This window comes from Anguilla rostrata, chromosome 2, assembly GCF_018555375.3.
Source record: "Anguilla rostrata isolate EN2019 chromosome 2, ASM1855537v3, whole genome shotgun sequence".
NCBI lineage: Eukaryota > Metazoa > Chordata > Actinopteri > Anguilliformes > Anguillidae > Anguilla > Anguilla rostrata.
Genome location: NC_057934.1, coordinates 19,800,388 through 19,824,440, shown reverse-complemented (window position 1 = coordinate 19,824,440; position 24,053 = coordinate 19,800,388). Strand labels below are relative to the sequence as shown.

The 24,053-nt window shown below is 41.5% G+C and overlaps 1 protein-coding gene across 1 annotated transcript in view; it reads right to left on the bottom strand.

The window, feature by feature from the left end:
- Positions 1-4,097: 4,097 nt before the first annotated feature.
- Positions 4,098-24,053, bottom strand: part of LOC135247527 (protein kinase C epsilon type-like) — a 52,920-nt gene continuing 32,964 nt past the window's right edge. Inside the window, exons 12-16 of the mRNA XM_064321067.1 lie at positions 16,788-16,942; positions 11,578-11,716; positions 11,135-11,323; positions 8,839-8,985; positions 4,098-8,150 (exon numbers count right to left, since the gene is read on the bottom strand). Of these exons, the coding sequence (XP_064177137.1) occupies positions 8,004-8,150; positions 8,839-8,985; positions 11,135-11,323; positions 11,578-11,716; positions 16,788-16,942 (777 nt within the window). The 3' untranslated portion in view covers positions 4,098-8,003. The remainder of the gene's footprint in view (positions 8,151-8,838; positions 8,986-11,134; positions 11,324-11,577; positions 11,717-16,787; positions 16,943-24,053) is intronic.

Sequence of the window (24,053 nt, the reverse complement as noted above, 5' to 3'; positions counted from 1 at the left end):
CCTCCTTCGTTGCGTTGCGGGTCTGGATGGTTAGAGCCTGTGTCCACTGACCAGTCTCTCCTAGCGCTGAGCTGGCCCAGTGTCAGTCGCTAAATTTGTCTGCCATGATTGGACAGCTCGTGTTGCGAGAGGGCGGGTCTCAGTCTCGATAATCGTGTCACCTATATGCACCTATCCTGCCTCCCCAGCTCGCATAGCCTAGATTCCATGCATGGAATGTAGCTAAATGTGATGGCTAAATTTGTTCATTTTCATTCATATCCATGTTCTGGTATTTGATTATTTGGAGTCTGTCTCACATATTTATTCCCTTCTACAGAGTTTGTAAGTAGGCTACTTTTGTCAACCATCAGGTAGATACAGCCCAGTCACTAGCCTAATTACGCATATAACTTACAGGCTTTTGCAAGAATGTGTAGCTCTTAGACTATGCATGGGATAATGTCTTGGCAAAGTATCATTAAAGCCTTTGGCTGATACACTGGGCAACATTTTTATTGGCAACATTGTGGTGAAAAGGCAACAGAGAGAGACAGATTTTGGGCACTGACCACTATACATTAATTGCCTGTTTCATGCAGTGTTTCTGTTATGTTGCCTGTGAATGTAGGCTAACAACTCTATCATCACCCTTCCACTGTAATGAATAGGTTATGGCAGCACTCATTTTATTCTCAAGATAACTGAAGTAACTTCATTGTTTCTGTTTCAAGTCTGCAACATGCATTTTACTGCAGTTGGAACACACACTGGAAATAGAATAAAAAGACTAAAAACAAAGAAAGAGAAAACCATGAGAATAAACGCCTAATGGAATGGCAGAGAGGGAATGGGTTGTAGAATGGAAGGAGTCAGGAAAGCCAAGAGACATTTGGCAGCACCAGTGCAAAGCAAAGAGGTTGGTCAGCTCACTACAAACGGACAGCATCAGGAAACGGCTGGTTCGTCAGGAGCAAGACAGCCAGAGCTTGATGAGCCAGCTTGTCCAGGGTCTAGGATGTCAAAAAGTAGAATGCATAGGTTCTGTTGTAAGTACAGAGAAATAGACTAATTTGGGTTCTACCAGCTCATCTAACAGTAACTCTGTATTATTGGGCCTCAGGTTCCACATAGGCTATGTGCATGGTCCAACTTGCCCTTTCCACACATTTCACACAGCAAATTCAAGTAGTATACACAGTATTTTTGAGTTTGAGGGGTCACTACAGCACCTACAATTATAATTTTCTCATTTTATATTTTACACTGGTACATCTCTAGCAGCTCCACATATGTACTAAACTGGACTAGAGCTGCCCAAACAATGCCAAAAACTGACTGGCTGTTGGTGGCCTTGTTTACTACGTATCTATCAATTTGTCCAACCAGTATATATCTGGAGTGTTGACCAATAAACAACATTCAAAATGACAGATTATTTACTCAGTTTAGTTCAGGAGATGTAGGAGATCAAATTGCTCTAATGTGCTTTTATCTAACTCACATGGGTGCATAAGGGCATATTTTGTTGGTATTATATAATTATGTCAAAATTCAAGCTGAACACAGAAGGTTTGTATGATTTAACATTGTGATCTGCACAGCCTATTTAGCTGAAACATATCAGCAGTTTTAACCATGTTCTTAATTATGGGTATGCTTTGTAGAGTAGTTGTAAATAAAGAGTATTTAGTCTCTAGGGAACTACATGCTGGAGTGAAACCCAATAAACTAACGTAACTTGTTACAACATAAACTGCTGAAACACAATCGTGCTTAGAGGATGGTGAAATCACGTGCTGACACCCGCACGTTTTCATGTGTTTGAGCCCACCCTGTGAAATGTGTTTGCATCTGACTACACATTGCACAAAAAAATATTTTATTCGAGAAGTAACTATGAAGTTACAGGCATTTGGTGGCATTTATACATTTTATACCCTGCAAACAAAGAGAAATCAACATTACAAACTACACATACTTTTTGTTTTTCGTATGACAGTGTTCACAATAAAATAGTATGTCAATTAATTTACAAATGAAAAGCTTACTATCACTGAGGAATATGATGTAAATACAGATTGTGTCTCAAGATAGCAATATGCCATTTACAAAGATGTCATTATTGAGAAATCATTGAAAATGCATAATAATAGGACAGCACCTTATTCCTGAATTCCACTCCTCAGTCAGTGAGACTTCAAATAATTTATTCTTACACAACAAGACTCCTTATGTGAAAAGCGTCTTTTTGATTAAATAGTAATGCATTCATGTGTGAATACAAACATTCAAATGTATTATTTGCGTCTTCTTGCTTCATGTTACTGTTTTTTAGTCATTATTTTGACAATTACCATCATGTTACCTTCACCAACAGCAGGGTGTGGCACCAGCCAAGTGTACTCTCTCACCCTGCTTTAAAGTTGGCGTTTATATTTGTTTGGGCCTACACAAATGGGCCCAGGCAAATTATGTTCCTGGAAAACAGCAACATGAAGCTGGAAGAAGCAAATAATACATTTGAATGTTTGTATTGACACATTAATTCATTAATAGTTAATAAAAAAACACTTTTCAGATAAGGAGCCATGTCCCGGTTTGAACATCAAACCAATGCTTACGTTATCCGGTTTATTCTGCACTCCCAAATGAACCTATACCTCGCCTAATGAATACCTATCAAATTCTCACTGACTGAGGAGGAGAATTCAGGAATAAGATGTCATCATATTATTATGCATTTTCAATGATTTCTCAAAGATAACATCTTTGTGCGGTCTGTATCAGTGACCCAAAAACACGGCTGAGGCTCACTTCAGTATTTTATGTATTAACGATGGACTGGCCCCTGAATTTTATGATTGAGTGGTACTGGGGTGTCTTTCGTGATATCATATGATACTGCTTGAATGACCAATTTTAGGCTGAAGGGAACTTTTACAAGATGGACCCTACAATGTTTTAAAAGCACATTTATACTGAACTTTTTTTGCAACTTGTAGTACGTTAAGGATACTCAAGTAGGCTACATAAAATGGTACTAAAATACTGATCTAGCAGTGAACCATGAGGGCTCACTGCATGCTTAAGTTACATTTGAGTTTTATTAACTAAAAAGTGGGCCAATTTAGGCCCAAAGTCATCAAAGTCAGACTAGTTGGCCGATACTTAAATTTAGACCTGTAGCCTACTATTTTTATTTTTTTATTTATTTTTTGTAAGGGGGTGCATTATCTATTATGGTATTAAATTCCCCACACTATGATGCATTATAAAAAGACTGACAAGTACTAATTGACAAGTTTTATTCTTTCCTAGAAGCTGTGCAGCCACAGATTATTCCTGGCAGGGCCCCAATTGTTATTTATTGCAAATTCCCTAATCATCATTTCTACTTTGTTCCCCACGCTGCCAGTGGTGCTCTTGCCCCAATCTTTGAGAGTGCTGTCGTCTGGCCTCCCCCATCACTGCGGTCCAGCCCCTCCTTCGTCATTGCCGCCACCCTGCCCACATCCGTCGCCACCTGCTGCTCCCCACCACCGACGCCCGGCCTCGCCCATCATCCCAGCCACATTATGAACACTGTAAAATTGACTGACTGGCCGTGTTGGCCACCAAGTACGCCTCCTGCTACAAGTTACACCTCCTACACCTCTAGCCGCTTTTTGCAGTCTGCAAACAGACCCTTCTCGGAGTGCAGGTTACAGGTCCCATATCCCCATTTCATAGCTGAAATGGGGATATGGGACCTGTAAGCATAAAATTATATACTAACAGCCATAATTTAGGGCAAGATACAATAAAGCATGCATTCTTAAGCTTTTACCCAACGCAAATAAACGAAAACAGCCAAGGGGCAAAAAAAAAAAATCATTTGCAATGACCAGCTACCAGCATACCTATATTTCATGTGTCATTGATGCATGATATTATTCTATGCATTGATGCATAGAATAATATCATGCTTACAAAGCTTTGCTGTGTGATACAACCATGTCTGAGAGCAGTGGGCAGTGGTCGCTACCTGTAAACCAGGACCCACGCCTCACCCCCTACACATGTCTATTCCCCATTATTGCTGTTTCTTAGTCACAGGCACTGTACAAACACATCAACACGCTTGGACATATTTTAATAGATTCAAAAACAGACACTCCACATTCACATCATTCTGAATACAGTACATTTGGCACAGTTAAATGACTGCTTGTAATGAGATTCAATTTATACACCCCATTAGGAAATATTTTTTCTGTACATAGAAAGCTTCACAATACAGAAACTATTGCATACTGGATGTACATACACACATACAGTACTATAATATACATATTTCATATCTGTATTTTAATGCCATATATATATATATATATATGTTTCATATTCTGCAGGACACATTTTAACACTATTTTAATTCAAGAGGTAAGTCTGACATTTATTTACTTATTTAAATGCTTGAATGACTTTACAGTTTCATTTACAAATCTAAATAAAAAACAAAATGGAAGCAGAAAGAAGACAGAGATACGATTTGGCATGGAGCAGAGAAAAGGTTGACGGGGTAGAAAGGAGATCAGGGCCTTTGCAATAGGCTCAACACTCACAGCAACACAGACAAACCCACAGCACAGACAGTGCACACGTCAAAGGCCAGCACACGGCCATAATGGAATGATAGATACAAACAAACTGTAGTTGACAGTTACGACAAAGCTTCCTGTGTGATTCACAACATCGAGTGACTGGCTTGCAGTCAATTTTAATTAAGAAGCCTGTATGATGCCTTCCCCTAACACCACTCCTCCACCCTCCCAGCTGAACCCCCACATCCAGTATATGTCTGAATGACTGGCATTGTAGTCAGTTTCATTAAGCAGTCTGTAATGTCATAACTATATCCCCCCCGTCCCTTCCTGTAATGAAACCCCCCCCTTGATTTCTCTCATCCCCTACACATTCAGCATGCACATCGCTGGTGCCATTACACTGGTAGATGAGGTAGAATGGTGGGGTAGAGTGGGGTAGCTTAATGGTTTGTTTGGGTGGGGGGGGGCTGTGGAAATGTATGTGTGTATGGACAGCTACAGACTTGCTCAACCCCCACTAGTACCCTTGCGTATGGGGGAGGGCCTTTCCTCTATGGGAAGAACAGCTCTGGTTAGCTGTTAGCTTTGCTTATACGATACTTCCCATTGGAGAATTGCACAACATGTATAATTTCCTGTTGTTGTCAGAGAACAATTACATAATGTCAGAATCAGTGAGGCTCACGTTTGATGAGGAGAACGGGTAATTCAGCTCATCTAGGCCCGTCATTTTGGCTGCTACCCAGAGAAGGTATTCAGTGTTGCATCCTGCCTGGTCTCAAATTGTCAAAGGCTCTCTGTGTCTATTGCATGACCTAGCAAGGCATTCCAGTTATTAACAATTTTCTGGTCCCAATGAAATTCACCAAGCAAAAAACAAAAATAAAAATCACATAATTGTGCAATTCTGGTGAGACCCAACCAGGTGAACCTGTTTCTGCCAACCTGAATCTCACCTGTAAGATTACTCACACTGCAATGGTTGCCCTGACACAATGAACTGTATATCATAAAATAACATGCTGAAACTGCACCTTCTACTTGGTTAAGTACACATTCATATTCACATTCAGAATGATTAAGTGATGTCATTTCTACTTTTTTTTTTTTTGGGGGGGGTGGGGAGAGTAACCGAAAACTAAAAATAAAAGCGGCACTACAATGTATGTGGTTTAACTGTATAAGATTGATATTTATTTTTAATACATATAACACTCAGGTTTCCTGCATATGTATAACTCAGGTTATTCGTGTATGTGTATTATGTGTACATGAGATATGAAATCTATATTCGGTGAGTGTGTTATTACAGGTATGGGCAGGATACTTGGGAGAACACAGGGTTAATGTGTTGTATCAGAAAGCGTATTGTATCAGGGAGTGTGCTATATCAGACTGTGTTGTACAAGGGAGTGTGTTGTATCAGGAAGTGTGTTGCATTAGGGAGTGTGTTGTATAAGTGAGTGTGTTGTATCAGGAAGTGTGTTACATTAGGGAGTGTGTTGTATAAGAGAGTGTGTTGCATTAGGGAGTGTGTTGTATAAGTGAGTGTGGTGTATCAGGAAGTGTGTTCCATTAGGGAGTTTGTTGTATAAGAGAGTGTGTTGTATCAGGAAGTGTGTTATATAAGGAGGGAGTACATGGTACTGGTTGAATATGCTGTACTAAGGGAAGTGCTGAATAGGTCACATGAGCTGTACAGAGAACCACAGCAAACCGGGGCGAGATTCGGAAACAGCAGACTGAATATGACACAGGAGCTTCATACAGGCATAGAATCATAAATATTAACAACGCAATAGCAAAACAAGGGAGGTCTGGTGTCATAAAACAAAAGACAACATAAAACAAAAAGAGGAAAAACCCCAAATAAAACAACACATACACTATATTGCACAAAGATCATTCCTTATCCTTCTCCATGCAGTTATACAGAATAAAATGAATATATTGACCATGCAGTTGCTGACACCTGTCTTTCCCATGAACTTCACAGACTTGCAATACAATTATATACATACTGAGCTCCGCACACTGAGTTTCGGTAGTGATAGGAAGCGTGAGATTTCATGAACCCCATGAGTGGAGCTATAAAGAGCTGTAAATCACTGGCTTGTCTGAACCAATCAAAATGTATTGCTCACCTCAGCAAACCACAATGATTGGTTGAAATCAGAGAGTCACACATCGCATACAGCAAAAGGCTATGCCTCCACCCTTTTTTGCTCCATGGCACCTCATTCTCTTATTATTTTTAGGAGCTGCCTTGCCTCCCAATGGTGGTGAATCTTGTGATAGACAGACTCTTCAGTATGACAATCCAGTAAAAGTATTCATTAAAAAACAAACTCCAAGAACACAAAAAACATTACCAAAAAAAAAAAAAAGAATAAAAATGGAATCAATAAATTGCCATTTCCAATGGGCATTTCCACACACACACACGCACTCATTTAAATTCATGCGCACACCAACACACAACATGAACATGCATACACTAACACACCCTGCAGTGCAAAACACACCAAAACTCAAGTAACACCATGCACTTATCTACAGTGGAATGTTGGTCCACAAAAGTCACCCCAAAACACAAAAAGGCCTTCAGCTATAGAATTAATTTGCATCCATTTCAGAACACCCTGCATTATCTTTTTTGTATATAGTAACCTATTAAAGGTTATGTTGTTTACAATCATGGTTACTGTTAATTTGGTTAAGGTAGTGCATTGCAGGGGAGAAACCTCCCATTTTGTGCCTGCAAGACATTCTTACTGTTATATTTGTGTGTTTTTAGCTCTTTGAATATATTTTATAAAATACAAACATTGGAAGAGTACTCTTGGAAGAGGTAAAGAAATTTGTGGACGAAGAGAATACTGTATTCCAAGCAAAGGTGCATAAATATCTTTTTAGTCCATGCAAAGACAACACCCACTCTCGCAGACCTCTTAGTCATGCCCAATATGAGATTAGCGCCTCCCACTGATGGCGTAATTATACCTACTGAGGACCCATTGGACAGGTGGATGTGATGTGGGGAGAGACATACCGCTCAACCAGCCAGGGCTGGCAGTTCAACTGGACCAACAGAACCAAACTGGCCAAGTGGACTTGTCCCCTACAGGAACTAACTTTTTAAGATCTCCTGTATGAACATGAAAATGACACAGTATATCAAATATGAAAAGAAAAGGCAAAAAGGTTTTTTTTTTATTTAGACCCCTAAATAAATAAATAAATAAATATATATATAAATAAAACAATGAACAGCAACAACTAATGAGCAAAATATAGCTAATATCTAGATAAATGATACAGCCACGGGTGGTTGGCTGAAGTGGTCACGACGAGGGTTGGTTGGTTCTGCGGTTGATTCTGGAGTTAGGATGTTTCCATGAGTTCAGCATGGGGGGCGAGGTCTGAGGTGAGGGTTTAGGACAGACGCTCCTCCCCAAAGTAAGAGAAGCCCTTGAATTCGTCCTGGTTGATCTGCTTGATGATGGCATCCTCCACGGGCGTGAGCACTGGCTCCTCACGGGTGAAGTCCTGGTCGAAGTTGTTCACATCTCGCTTGGTTTTCTGTGGAGAAAGGAGACCATTGGTCAAACTGGTCATATTGACTATTCTTGGAGATTTAATCAGGCACGTGTTCTACAAGCCACATATATGTCAACACCATCTACCCTACAAACTGATATGGTGAACAGTTGCCATGTGCTGATTAATGGGGAGTCGATAGAGAGTAACACTCTCAAGTAACACTAGCGTGACTTGATGTTGCTTTAAAATGTCCATTCCCAGTTATGTACCAGAACCATGCATGTAAAAATGAAATTCAGCTTCATAAAAATGTTGCATATATATCTGGCTATATAGAATATGGAATTGATACGATTCCAATTCGCACAATTGGTGCATTAAAGAAATGACGAAAAAAACAGGTATAAGTAATTACAGTCTCAAATGAACTTGTGGGGCTTGGTCAGATCACGATACCACTTTTCACAAAAAAACACTTGCCTTGATGGAATTTTGCACACAGAACAATGGTTTTAGCACTAGCATTTGCCAATGCTCTGGCTGAACTCCGGCATGAGCCTAATCAGGAGTGTGTGTATGTGTGTGTGTGTATGCGTGTACGCATGTGTGTGTGTCTGAGACAGAGAGGGAGAGAGAGAAAGAGAGAGAGAGAGAGAGAGAGAATGTGTGTGAATGTTTGAGTATGAGAGCTTCAACATGTGCACGCGTGTGTGCGTGGGACACTCACGATTCGAGGTTTAAACGGGGGCTTGATCTTTCTCTGCTCCAGCAGGACCCAGTCAATCTCTCTGAAAAAGGGGTGGGTCCTTATGGCCTCTTCCCCACCCTGCGACAGCACACAGCCCAGGCGCTTGTGAGGAGTTTTCGTCATGAACTGAAGAGCAAAGGAGAAAAGTGAGTGAGACAAAACCAAGAAGAGCGATCAAATCCATCAGTGAACCAGCACTGGTGTATAGGGCTAATAATTAGCTGATTGAGCCAAGATAACTGATGAGAGCCAAAACATTAATACATTAATTGATTTGAGGGAGACGCTAATCCATCCATATGCTATCGAAGTTCATGACAGTGCCCCGTCCCTCCCTGCCCTGTTCCGCCAGCACACCTTCTTACATGTACATGGGATAACTACAGGCGTGTCAAAATATCTCCCCTGGTAACCTGAGAACTGTCTGCATCACTGAAGTCACTTTAAAAATAAGTCAGCATGCACAATGAGGTTTGTTTTTCCAGCACACAGCAGCATAGCAGTATGCACAGTATGGACACGCTGGCCTGCTGCTCGTGCAGGCCGGAAGCGAGCTGGAGTGAAATATCAGACCTGATCCTCTGGGTGGGTCCTGTGAACATGGATACTAAACGCCTGTGCATAACATAACATAATGACGAGAATAGGCCATTCAGCCCATCAATGCTTGCCATTTTCCAGACTAAATTGTACCTAGTACTCTGATTACCTACAGACTAGATAGTATCTAACACCATCAAGCCTGGTCTTGAAAATCCCCAGAGTTTCTGCCTCTACTACGTGATCTGACAGGCTATTCCACACATTGACTATCGGTGTGAAAAAATTCTTCCTAATGTCTGTAAGGAATTTATCTTTTGCTAATTTCCATTTTTGCCCCCTCATTCTACTAACAGAACTGAACCTTAAAAATCTCTTGTAGTTCACTTTGTTAATCCTCTTTATGAATTTAAAAGCCTCAATCAAATCATCCCTCTGTCTCCTTTTACTAAGCTTGAAGAGATTAAGCATCTTAAGTCTTTCCTCATAGCTTTCATCTTTCATACCAGGAATCAATCTGGTTGCCCTTCTTTGAACCTTTTCCAGAGCCTCTATATTTTTCTTGTAGAAAACTTCCTTGAATTTATACTTTATTACTATTTATAATTTTTTCCTGCTACAGCACAGTGCATAGAACCTGAAAGGCTTTGATCAGCCATTACTCCCATGTCTTTTTCAAATTGAGCAAATTCAAATTTTCCCATAAAGTAATCCTGCCCAATGTTTTATTTCCCACATGCAGAACTTTACATTTGGATATTCCGCCCACTTCTGGATTTTGTTTAAATATTCTTGGATTACCTTAGTGGATTGCAATCTATTAGCTGGGCCACCCAGTTTTGTATCATCCGCAAATTTGACTAATGTACTTTCTATGCCCCTGCCAAGATGATTGATAGAAATGAGGAACAGCAGTAGTCCAACACCACACTTGCCGGACTGCACAGATAATATTCTTCCTACTACTCTGTGTTCTACTGTGTAGCCAGTTCCGAATCCACTATGAAATACTTCCTGTAATTCCAACTGTCTTCATTTTGCTAACAAGTCTCTTAGGTACCTTATAAAATGTTGTTTTTTTCAATAAACACTTCTAACTTGTCCCTAATGATATATTCCGGTATTATACAAGTGATGCAAGTTAAACTGACAGGCCAGTAGTTTCCTGGATCAGTACAGTCTCCTTTCTTATATACAGGCATTACCTTGCTTCCAGTCCTCAGGTATTACTCCAGTTTCTAAAGACTGTCTAAAAATACCTGGCAGTGGTTTAAAGATGATCTCACCCAACTTTCTGAGAACTCTTGGGTATATGCCATCAGGGCCCGCGGCCTTATTTGTCTTTAGGTTATGCAATTTATCCAGTACTTCTTCATCTCTCTATCTAAATATCTGCTAAGACATTATGAGTACTGAATATTTATAAACTACAATCAAAATGTTGGAGGTACAGATAGCTTTGCAGTGGGTCCAGGGATAAATCATACAAAAAACGAGGTGAGAGGTGAGTATTGTATATACAATATTTGCAATATACATGTATATATATTTGAAATACTGCCCATCCCTAAATGCACACACACACACACACACACATATGCACACTCACATGCGCACACACACTAACACATACACACACACATGCACGCACACACACGCACACACACAGAAACACATGCACACACAGTCAGAGCACAAGCAGGAGAGGGCGAAACAGGGACAGAGAGAGACTGACTGCTCTAAGAATGCTGACGGCCTCCTTGCTGAGCCACACGGGGTAGAGCACGTCGTCGTGCAGGATGGACTCGAACAGGTCGTCCTCGTTGTCCGCTTCAAATGGCGGCTGGCCAGCCATCATCTCGTACATCAGCACCCCCAGGGCCCACCAGTCCACCGAAGGGCCGTACTCCAGCTCCTGAAGGATCTGGGACAGGAGATCAAGAGAGCAGCTGTTCCTTTACCCAGGAGTCTGCCTAAGTGTGGTTTTCCTGTGCTATTTTACTGAGACCCTACTAGATCCTACTAGACTGCATTTCTGTTCGATCAAGTCTTGTCTACTGGCTAGTTGATAAATTTGTGGTACTTCCTAAAACGGATGATGATAATAAAAATAAAAATAAAAATAAAAATAAAAATAATAATAATAATAATAATAATAATAATAACTGTAAGGTATACCTCAGGGGCAATGTAATCAGGAGTCCCGCAGAAGGTGGTAGTGGTGACCCCGTTTAGGATGCCCTCCTTACACATCCCAAAGTCGGCTAGCTTGCAGTGACCGTCTGCATCCAGCAGGATGTTGTCCAGTTTCAGATCTCTGGGGAGGGGGGAGCATTTAATAAAGAAAAATAAGAATGAGCAATTCCAGTCCCGGATCAAACTGGAACCATGCCAGTTCAGACTGTGGCCAGTAGCACCACAGGGTGCCGCACAATTGCTGAATGCTTTGCCGGGTTCAGAAGTCTGCAAGTCCTTTCTATTCACCAAGCCCCACTGGTCAAATGTGTGCCTGCGGGCTGCATGTTACAAGAAACATATGATGAAAGGTCTTCCTCCAACTCCACTGTATGTGAGCTCAGCTGTAGTCTGCAGAAGGGTAGCTGGAGGAGTTAAGCCCCCTGTGATCAAAGGAAAGGGAGGTAAAATCCACATATTGGGGTCTGATGGTTGGTTGGCAAAAATGTCAACATATCATGACTGATTTAGATCAAATAGGGGTGCACGAGCAGAAAGGGGCATAACACAGTGTGGGGGGGGGGGGGGAGATGGGGGGTTACGATTGCCCCCTTGAGCACAGGTACAACCTTGTTACACAATGGTATTTTTTCTTCTATAGATTCAGAACCAGCAACTCCTCTTTTTCTCTGGCACTGTTTATCACCCTGTTTATCTACTTTTTAAGGTCTGCTGGAGGAATCGGAGTCCAGTGCTTTGCCACAGTCAGATATGAGCAACATAAATTCCATTCCCCCCAGGTTCACAGGCCTGCATGGTCTACTCCTCCTGAACACCAAGTCAGCAATCTCATCCACAGTAGTCTGTGTCAAGCCTTGTGCAAAAGAAAATCTTTGTTGAAAATGACCCAATCATGTGCATGAAACGCACCTCGATGTGCCTCAATACATACTCGCAACCAATCATTCCTTTCAAAATAAAAAGAAAGAAGATTACAAAACAGCCTGATGTCAATGATAGCTCGCATGATGTACCAATCCCCCAAGGGTGTTGCTTAGTTCAGGTATTACATGAGTAGGGTTCATGTTGATGAGGGTATGTTTGAGTAGGATCAACATTAGTATAAATCAGGTATGTTACAACAAACTGCCATTTTAGAACTAGATTAGATATGTCTGAATAAAGCTTAGATTAGTGATGCCATTTTGAGTAAGGTAAAGTATGAAGTATGTTTGGTATAGGTTAATGGTCTTATGCTGGTCTACAAATTGAGTTATGGCGCTTATGTTTGGGTAGGACTGAGGTAAATTAGAGTATATCTGATTAAGGTTATGGTTAGCTGTGGTATTTTCCATGATGACTGAAAAAAGTGAAAATTTCTTTGAAAGACTGCAGTATCACAATCACCCTCTCTCTTACCATGAATGGCAGAATAAGGAAATAGGATAATAGGAAATAAGGAAATAAGGAAGTTTGTGCCAGGGTTAATTCTCAGAAGGAACTCAGAACCATAAACATAGGTCTATTGAAATAGCTATAAACACCTGACTGAAACTACATACTTGTGAGTCACTATACAAACGCAATAAAGAAATCTTGGCTTTATTCTCCACTCATTGCTGAGAAAATTAATCCACAAACTGGCACCATTATGCTTCAGATTGCATGTCACAAAAAAAAATTGTTCTTACCAATGTGATGTCATCCAACACGCATCACATTCCCTTTGTTCTTAAGTACAAAAAATCGCTCCCTTGATTCTTCAAATTTCTTTGCAATTTAAAAGGTGTTTACAATATATTTTTTTTACACAAAGCACCACCACAATCCCGAAACTGGAGACACGTCCATTTGTAAGGCAAATAAAAACTGGCTCGACCAAAGAAAACTTAATTGAAAAAAAAATCATGCTTGTGCAAACCCACGTGCTGGTAGCAAATTCTGACCATGTCAGTCTTTACAACAGCACTGCAGATTGGCCCATAACTGGCTGTTGGGAAGGAAGTATTCAGTCATCAAACAATGGAGATTCTTCTGGCTAACGGAGTACTTTTGATCCTCTTCCTGTAGCCCATGAATGGTACTCCAGGGACTGTGGAGTGAACAGAAGCAGCAGAACTGAACCGATAAAGGTAAATAAAATCTGCAGTGATTAAAAAATCATCATCCAAAAACATGCTTTTTTGAGTTCGTCTCTCTTCAGGTTATGATAGCATAGATGGACAAGATGGGGCTATAATGGATCATTAGGTGTAACCATAAACCCACATTTTTTTTTACCTCTGCTTAGCCATGCTGTTCCTTTGAAGTAAAAGCATCTCTTTTACAAGAGAGACCTGCTAATGACTTTAACACATCAGAAATAGCACACAAACAGTAAACAAGCAAGTCTTCCATTTAAGGTATTTTAGTAACAATTTTCTTTTCGGTCGTACATGTTGTAGTGTTTACTGAGCTCTTATGGTACCACTTGAAACAGATAACATCTTCTGGCCTATTTGCAGTGGACACCATGGCAACACGCTCTCCTCAATAAGGCAAAGATTCGGCTCCTGAGTAACGTGAGCTGTTGTGTACTGTCCTGCTCATCACATGACACACACACAAACCTCCCACCCGACCTGCAGCAGGTCTCCATGCTTTCACGGCTCCCATGAGCTCTGCTATGGCTAGAGAGTCGACCTCAAAAACTGACCAGGTTGAAACCCGTACAAAAAAAATCACATGAAAAAATCACATGTTCAAAAAACACGTGAACACCTTATTATGTTAAGAGTACAAACTATTAATGTAATCCCACGTATAAGAGCAGAAAAAGGTAACCTATGCGATACATGTTTTTTTTTCACATGCAGAAGTTGTGGTTCACAACTGAAAAAGTATGAATGCAAATTTCACGTCCTATGACATTTTTTAAAATCATTTTCAGTCACATGAGAAAAAAGCCAATCACACGTGCAAATGCCCAGTTCACATTTTTAAAAATATTTAAATTCACATATGAAAATGTTAAATTCACATATGAAATGATGATTTTCACATATGAAAAGGCAAATTTCACGTGATTTTTTCATAAGGGAATAATCCTTGGAGCTTAATAAGTAGTCAAAATAGTCAAATCCTGCTTGTGATACAAGACTGTTTTCATTTCTTACAAAATTCCTAATGCTTGTGTGTGCTATTTGGTCAAATAACTTACTCACATTTGATATTTACAGCCATTAACATGGAATGCTATGCAAAAAAGATATTCTCCTGATCTACGGGAACATAAGTAGCATACATTTTTACATACAGTCCATTTTTACAACTGTATATGATATTTAAGTAAATCAGGTTATGATGACACTTACTCATTGATACAACAGCAGGGCCCCACTTGGGATACGAACCTGTCACCAGGCCTACACGCCCAGGTCCTCAAGCGCCACACTGCTACTCGCTTCACGCCAGGCATGCTTCTCTAAAGTCCTTATGAAGCATGCAGAATGCCTTTATTACTGCAATCTAACATATCATCATTTATTTATAAATACATATAAAATATGTGTAGATGTGTAAATATGTGTCTAGTGCATATACTGTGTGTATGAATTTTGGTAAGACGGTTGACCTTAGTCAACATGACCTTAAGTGACCTCATGTGTGATGTCACATTCTGAGAACAGCATGTCTTAAGTAATTCTATGAGAACTGCAGCTGTGAACAATTTACAGACATGTTATATATTGCTAATGAATGTGTCATGCATGCACTTGTAAAACCATGCAATCAGATTCTTGAGGAAACAAAATATTCCATAAATAGGATAACCACATAGATTTTAAAAGAAGAAAAGGCCCTGACTAGCCCTTCAGATTATTTTTCTGCAATAGCCTCAATCCTGCCTGTAAAAAAATCATACAAATTTATAAAATAATGAAATAATTATGTGAACATTGAACAAACTGTATGCATCATCCCTAAAAAGCAGCACCCCCAGGCAACTGGGTACAGTAAGCTAATAGATTGAGAGGGGACAGAGACAGGAAGGGACAGAAGAAACTGAAAGAAGTAGGACAGTATAAGAGTAGGAGATATGAGATAGAGAGACAGTCGGCTTTCCTAAGTTTCCGAGGGAGAGACAGCCAGAACAAGGCCGCAAGCTGTTTCTGCATTCGACTTCAGCTCCAGTTCACTGACACTGAGGCAGGACAAACCCTGGCCACAGTGACTCACCATGTTTCACCATGCAAATGCTAAGCGCATGCGTGATAAGTGACACATCACAAAATTACAATAAGAAATTGGCAAGCGCGACCCAAGAAAAGATAAATCACGAACGGAAAAAAGCAGAGTACGCAAGCGGACGCACACAAATCCTTGAAGACTCAGATTCTCGGAAATGTACGTTTTTCCAAAACCATTTCCGGTGACCTTTTCAGCTGATCTGAGGTCAGATCCGAACCCAGTTCATCTGCAAACAGGAAAAGACCCGCTGTTGGACGAGGCACTGTTGCTGGATAAGGTCCTGCTTTGCATTGTTTTACTGGCATGGATTTCTGATCTCTTCTGAAACGGTTGATATAACTGGCCATGTCAGTAAAGCCTGATGAATTTGGGTTTGAGGGTATGGGCCTGAATAAGAGAAATGTAACTTTGTCTCAACATTTCTATATAAAAATCTTACTTTTGCCTTTGTGTACTTTGTGAACACAATGATGTTGTGTTGTGGACATATTGGACTTTGACTGCTGCTTCCTGAAGGATGACAAAGCAGCCCTGGAGGTAGAGATTTGGACCCTGTCCAGAGTAGCCAGGCCAAGGCTAACGTCAACTCCGCCCCGGTTCCCCCCGCCTGAACAGTTGTATCCGACCAGTAAATTCAAATCAACATTTCCCATAACTTTGACTCATAAACAAATTCACGTCCTCATTGCCCTCACAAAATCAAGGATGGTGATTGGTTTAGCAATCAACAAAAAAGCAGAGTGAAAAAAACGCTGGTGTATGCACTGTGAGAACATCCTCTATAGAACATGTTTACACGTTCAAGGACAAATGTTGGCTAAATCCAGCCCTCAACCCTTGCTTATACCCAGCACTACCTGAGGCACGTGTGTCATAACTGCTTATGGCTCCTCCTCGTTGCCCACCCATGACAGGAGAGTCATAACTCCATATGGCTCCACCTCCCCAGCTCCCAATGCCCACCATTAACAGGTGCGTCATACCTGTATACGACTCCGTTCTGATGCAGGAACATGAGTGCCGAGGTGACTTCAGCGGCGTAGAAGCGAGACCGCGACTCGTCGAACTTGCGAGACCGCTGGATCTGGAACATCAGGTCGCCTCCATTTACGTACTCCATCACAAAGAAGAGGCGATCCTTTGGGGGAAAATAAAAAATTAAAATTAAAGGTTAAAATACACTCCCTGGCTTAGATACACTTTCTTCGTTTACGCAAAGAGCCTGCTCCTCCAAACAGTGAATCATCCTAATAAAACAGCCGGTGAGCGTATGTCTGTAATAACAGATGAAGCTTTTTTGTCACAATTTACATTGATGAACCAATCTGGAATCAAGACATGTTACTGAACTCACAATGCTAGTGTGGTGTGGGGATGGCTGGTTTAAGCAGCCACACCTGCCCTGGGTCAAGCTAATTAGACCTGGCCAATTGGATAATTGGTTAAGAATTAGATAATTGGCCAGGCTAATTGGACCCGGGGAACAGGAGTGGCTGCACCTGTGCGTAGTGAGGTAATCAGTGCGCACAAGTTAAATCTTCCATCCCCACTCACACAAGGGGAGCCTCTGTCATGACAGTTTAACATCTGCTCCTTGGCTGTAACAGCTTGCCACCCTTGAAAATAAATGTGGACTGTTAGAACATCGTTTCCCTGTGTCTCTGTGCTGGAGGGCCCCTTGGAAAGCTACTTCAGTGGCCTGTGGCAGGCTTGTTTGCCACAGCTAGGTCTGCTTCAAACTAATTGGCTAACGGGCTGTTCACATAGTGCACTTTCCTATGTGGACAATGTGGCTTGTAGCCACCTCCTTTAATCTTTAAATTAATTATGTCTGGGCTTCATGTTAAGAACACATAACCAGTAAGTGAGAGATAAAAATAATAAATTCAGTGTTATCATTGCAAAAAAGGTGCTTTCCACTTTAAAAAGCAAACTCTCCCATGTTTGCGTGTCACAGCAAAGCGCATCAAAGGCTAACGGTGTCACTTGCCCTGTGAAGCCACCGAGTTCAAAGGTCAATCCCATCCGTTTCACTGCTGACTATGACCAGCAGCCCTGCAGGGCAGTTTACAAGTGGATGCATGAGGATGTCCGGGTCTCATAGATTAGGTGTCTGCTAGGGCAGTGGTTCTCAACCTCGGTCCTGGGGGCCCACTGTGTATGCTGGTTTTCGTTCCAACCACAAATGCAATCCTTGAATTGTAACAAGCTATTATTTTTTCCTTAATTAGGTGCTTCTCATGTCAGAGGGATTATTTGCCCACTTAAGCCACCTTGTGTCAGAAATAGCTATGCATGCCATAAAGAATAAAAGTCCCATATTCACATTGTACTATATTGTAGACGATTACGTAAAGAAGTTAAAAAAAACTTTTTAACTAATCAAAATAAAGACTAAGGCAAATCAACAGGTTCCTAATTGGGGAAAGTGTGGACACCTGGCCACTAAATCTAATCATTTGATAGATAACAAAGAATTCAAAAACAAAGAAAATGATAACGAGTCAAACCTGTATTGTGCTAATTAGTTTAAAGGAAATATCATGCACTTAAACACATGTGTTCAGCAACCTAATTAGGAGCCTATTAATTCCCCTCATTAATTTGATCTGTTAAAAATGTTACCTCTTTTTAAGTGACTGTTTGCAATGGCTTAAAAAGCAACACAATAACACAATGGGATTTTATTGTTCATGCCATGCATAGCAATTTCTGGCATAATGTGTAAAGAGGGTAAACAATTCCTCTTAACATGAAAAACACCTAATTAAGAAAAATGAACAGCTTGTTAAAATTCTGAGATTGCAATTGTGCTCGGAACGAAAACCAGCATACAAAGTGGGCCCCCAGGACCGAGGTTGAGAACCACTGCGCTAGGGATTCATATTTTTCCCAGAAATAAAACATTTTGTCTTCCAGGACCAGATGCATGTTGTCCCGGGAATGCCAGGAAACTGAACTTGTTTATGAGGCATAAGCTATCAGACAGAAAACACTCTCTGCCTTCACAGATGTAGCCTGGATCATAACAGGCACATCAAACAGTAATTTGCAAATGTTTTCATGAAATTAACCCTCATAAAATAACAGCACTGGTATAAGCTCATGAAAAAAACGTTTTCCTGTTATTATATTTCTTGGGAAACAGGAAAAATGTAGTTTTGGTGGGAATTCCTGGGAACCTGTTCCTGGTACACTATATGATCATATGTATGTGGGCACCCCTTGGTCTGTGGCTGTTTTTCATGGTTTGGTTGAGGCCCCTTAGTTCCCCTTAGCTACAGCATACAATCACATTCTAGATGATTCTGTGCTACTCCAACAATTTGGGGAAGGCACTTTCCTGTTTCTGCATGACAATGCCCCCAGACACACAGCAAGGTCCATATAGAAGTGGTTTTTTGGAGAACGGTGAGGAAGAACTTGACTGGCCTGCACAGAGCCCTGACCTCAACCCCATCCAACACCTTGGGGATCAATCTGAAAGCCAGGTCTAACTGCCCAATCAGTTCCCAATCTCACTAATGCTCTCCAATGCTCCAACGTCTAGTTTAAAGCCTTCCCAGAAGAGCAGAGGTTGTTATAGCATGTTAAGGATGGACCAACTCCATATTAATGCCCATAATTTGGGATGAGATGTTGAATGTCCGCTGTCCACATACTTTTGGCCATGTAGTGTATTAAGCCCTAGTGCCTGCAGTCTGCCAAGCTGCACATTACTTGCTCTTCCGACACAAGGACTGTGCAGTTGAGCTGGCAGACTGTGAAGAGAGGAGACTGGCAGAAACACGTGCCTAAGAACAGAATGCACACAACCGAGCATTCCAAACTTGGAGAAAAATGTGGATAAAGCTTGCTTTAAAAACATGAGAATTTGAACCAGCACTTTGTCATATTTAAATATAAATTGAGACCAGAAAAGCAGCGTTTCTGGGTGGCTCGTCCTGTTAAAGCACCGTTCTCCTGCATTAGTAGACACAGCCCCATGGTCTAGGATCGACTCCTGACAGTGCCAGTGCCAGCATCGGCTGGTAGCCCTCCAGGCTGATGCATAATTGGTTGTAGCATCACCCAGGGTTAACGAGAGTTCAGTCGCTCCCTCATCACTATTTAGCGCTCCGCCCTGGTTGATTAGGAGGCTGCAGTCAGTCTGCTGGTAAAACCCATTCACAGGGTTTGAATTCTCCAGCCCAGGGATGGTTGTGGCCTTAAATGACTGCATATAGTGTTTATGGTAGCAGCTGGCTCTGCCCACACATGAGAAATGTTAAACAGGATTCTAAAACTGTTTGCTTAAATGTGCCCAGAAACGAAGGGATACCGGCCCAGTCAGCCCAGAGTAAACACTTCCCTGCCTCTGATTCGCCCTCTTCCTCTCGGAAACTGCAGAAATAAAGAAGCCTCATTGGACAACACCTTTGGCCTTTTTGAGTGGGAGCCTGGATTAAGGTAGGCCTGACTTGGGCCACAGCCAGTTTAATTTGCTTCTCAAACAGCATACACGAAACTTCCACACTTCTACATCATCACTTTGAATAACTTTTTACTCATTCATGAAAAATAACATCCTATAAAGAGGCCAGAACAGTGTTTTTTATTAGATTAAAAAATGCACAGCTGAGCATAAAATTATACAGTATTTTTTTAAACAGATATTAAGGCTAATTTTTAATTACCCCCTACAAATGTATTCCTCTCCTGAGCACACTACCCATGTCCCTTGGGTCCAAGCTGAAGCTGCAATTACCATAAATACCATAAGAGACACTGTACTGCTCTCTATTCAAAGCATTGCTCTTCATTTGAACAGAAACTTTAGTGTCTTTTTAGAACGGCAGGTTCTGACAAAGATCCAGAAAATGATTTTAATACACTGTTTTGTGTGTGGGCCTCTAATGGCGACAAACGTTTGACTTTCAGCAGAGGAAAGGTGATCTGATCACACAAAGCACACATTCCTAATGGGATCTACCATACATACTGTACACAAACACACGCACACACACACACACACACATATACACACGCACGAACGGACGCACGCACACATACACAGTTATATACATATATAATCTAATGGTACTGTCTGTCTGTTATCTGCAATACAAGTGTTTCTTGGCAATCCAAATTGATCTGTGGTTGCTAACTTATTAAATGTGTCAAAACTGACAGCATGGCTCAGAGCACTGAGACCTTGCTGAGTCAAGGGTCACTAGGTCACTTCCGCACACCATTTTGGGAGGGCCTTTAGGAAAAGGTATGTTGTCATGTGGACTAACAAGTGGATGGTAAAGGACCTTACAGTGAGTGATGGATGATTTCTATTGTTGAAAGTCTGAGATATTATTAGCTGACTATGACTTGGAGTCTGCAGTAAAGGACCCTATGGGGATTGGCCACGATTCCTTGGGTTACCGCTACGTTAAATACTCAAAACAATACATAAGGCCAAGGTGTTGTCAAGTAAAAATATGGCTCTCCTCTGACCTGCGCTAGATTCCAGGGCACTGTGTAGACACCAGTGTGTAAAACATCAGTGTGTAAATTGGGGTGTAAGACACAGTTCTCCTCTGCTCTGTGCTAGCTCTCTCATAGTACAGTTTTCGCCGTGCCAACAAGTCAATAATATCTGTGAAGAGACGTATTTTTAAAGACGTTTTGGCATCAATGGCTTTCCATGCAGAAGTGCTTGTTCGCTTCAGCTACTGAACTTCCTTTAGAGCCGTGGGTGGCACAGCAGTAGGCCAGAAAGGCACTGCTGTCGTTTCCAAGAATGTAATAGGGGTAAGAAAAAGTAAAAAGAAAGGAAGCACTGTAGAAAATGAAAGCATTGCCGCATTTACCTGTCAGGTGAGATGTGGGTTTGGCCAGTTCACTGTCGCTGTCTAACACAAGACGAGACCAGACGGCCTCAGAAGGAAATGGCTGTTTAGTCTCAGAACAGCTTACGCAACCTATTGTGGGACCGCTCCAGTTTTAAACAACAGCTGCAGGAGGCTTCTTAGAAAATCACAATACAATGCACCCCCCCACCCCCCTTTTACAGAGAAGATTTAGGGAATGTACGCTTTAAACAAGCCTGCGGGACTTCAGCTCCCGCATGTGTGCATTTACAGGATAAGTGTGATTCACAAATCAAACTGTGCCTATAGTATGTAGTTTGCACATTTACAAAGGCATACTACCATATTTTTGATGGCTTAAATATAAAATACAAAGTGACAGAATGCCAGTTTTTCCATGGGTACAAACTGTATGCCCCAGGTCTTTATAAATCACTATTTTATTTATGGAGTTATGAACCCAATGAAGAGACCTGCGATTGGAGCCATGCACTTCCATTGGCTATGCATCTGAAACACACTAATGAAGCGGCAGCAATGGGCCAAGGTATAAAACCACACAATTCTGATGCCTATATTACATACGGAAAGCTCATGTGGGAAAACTGAAGCCAAGCCACACTGAATCATCAAGTCATTGTCAAACAAGAGAGGGAAAGAGTGAGAGGGAGAGAATATGCAAAAGAGAGAGAGAAAGAAAGTATAAGACTGGGAAATGAGAACAGAAACGAAGTGAATCTTTCTCTAATTCCAGAGGTCTTCAGGCCACAGCAGTTGGTGGAAAATTCCCACGTTCCTCAGCTGCAGGGTCAACCAGTCACAACAGATCAGTGAGGTCACCACAACATTCAGAGCGCAATGGGAGTGGGTGGTGGTGGGGGTGGGGGGGGGTTAGGCAATTTAGATTGAGCCAATCAAAAAGCAAAGTATACAAGGCATGACAACTATGCATAACATCAGTGATCTGAGGTGAAAGCCTATTTAATTAATGCACATACTGTAAGTTAAACTCTCCACCAACTTTATTAATTTAAATACTGCAAATAAACTTCAAAAATGAATTTCACTATAAATTGTTTATTTATAAATAATTCCTTGTTAACAAAGGAATGTAAATAAATATTCTTTTAAATAAAGCTTTGTGAGGAGCTTACTGGTTAGAGAAATTGAGAAAATTTAACCTGTCCACCTAAAGAAATTAATTATTTCTCATGGAGCTTAGAGCCAGATATGGAGCGGCCCTTTTATTTAGACCAGAGAGTCAAGGCATGTTTGGCCCTGCAATCGCTTCTTGTTTCCCCTGGAAGGGTGACAGTAAGAACAGAAAAGGGGAGGGGGGGTTGATTCCCGCCCAGTTCCTGTGTGGGACCTTGCGATGCAGAGGTGTTCAGAGGGGCAAAACAATGGGGCGCACTGATTAGCAACAAAAAATAAACCAGTGGGACGGATGCCTGTCTGTGAAATTCCCAAAACAAATGTGGCTCAGATCCAGAGAGAGGTGGGGGGGGGGATTTTGAGAGAAACCAAACACCACATCGCAAATGAGGATTGCGCAGTTGCAAAAGTACTTGAGGTACTGAAGAAATCTCTTATTCAAAGAGAAAGCCTGTCCAGCTTGATGAATGTTTCCTGGTGAAGACTGCTATCAGGTCTCAAACAGCTGAACCAGACTGCCACATTATACCCCTTTCCCAATGTAGAGCTCAAAACAGGTGGGCTCATTATACCCATTTCCCACTGTAGAGCTGGAACCAGGTTGGCTCATTATACTCCTTTCCCAATGTAGAGCTCAAACCAGGCTGGCTCATTATACCCCTTTCACACAGTAAAGCTGGAACCAGGTTGGCTCATTATTGCCCTTTCACCCTGCAGAACTGGAACCAGGCTGGCTCATTATACCCCTTTCCCACTGTAAACCTGGAACCACGCTGGCTCATTACAGCCCTTTCCCAATGTAGAGCTCAAACCAGGATGGCTCATTATAGCTCTTTCCCAATGTAGAGCTGGAACCAGGCTGGCTCATTATAGTCCTTTCCCAATGTAGAGCTCAAACCAGGCTGGCTCAATATACCCCTTTTGCACTGTAGAGCTGGAACCAGGCTGGCTCATTAGCCCCTTTCCTGGTACAGAGCTGAAATCAGGCTAGAACCTTATACCTCTCCTCTGTAGAGTTGGAACCAGACTAGTTCCCTTTATTGCTAATACTCAGGAATATCCTGCCTCTGGAGCAGCCTGTGTATTCAAAGCACCAGTCCCAAAGCTCGAGGTCAGACCGGTAAGAGAGGGCCTCTTTTCTGACCTCTTCATCCTCTTTATTCTCAGCCAAGTCAAAGACAGACCATAGCTGCTGTCTGCGCAAAGTCATTTCCTCACAACACACCCCTCCCCCCCTTCGCATGGACAATG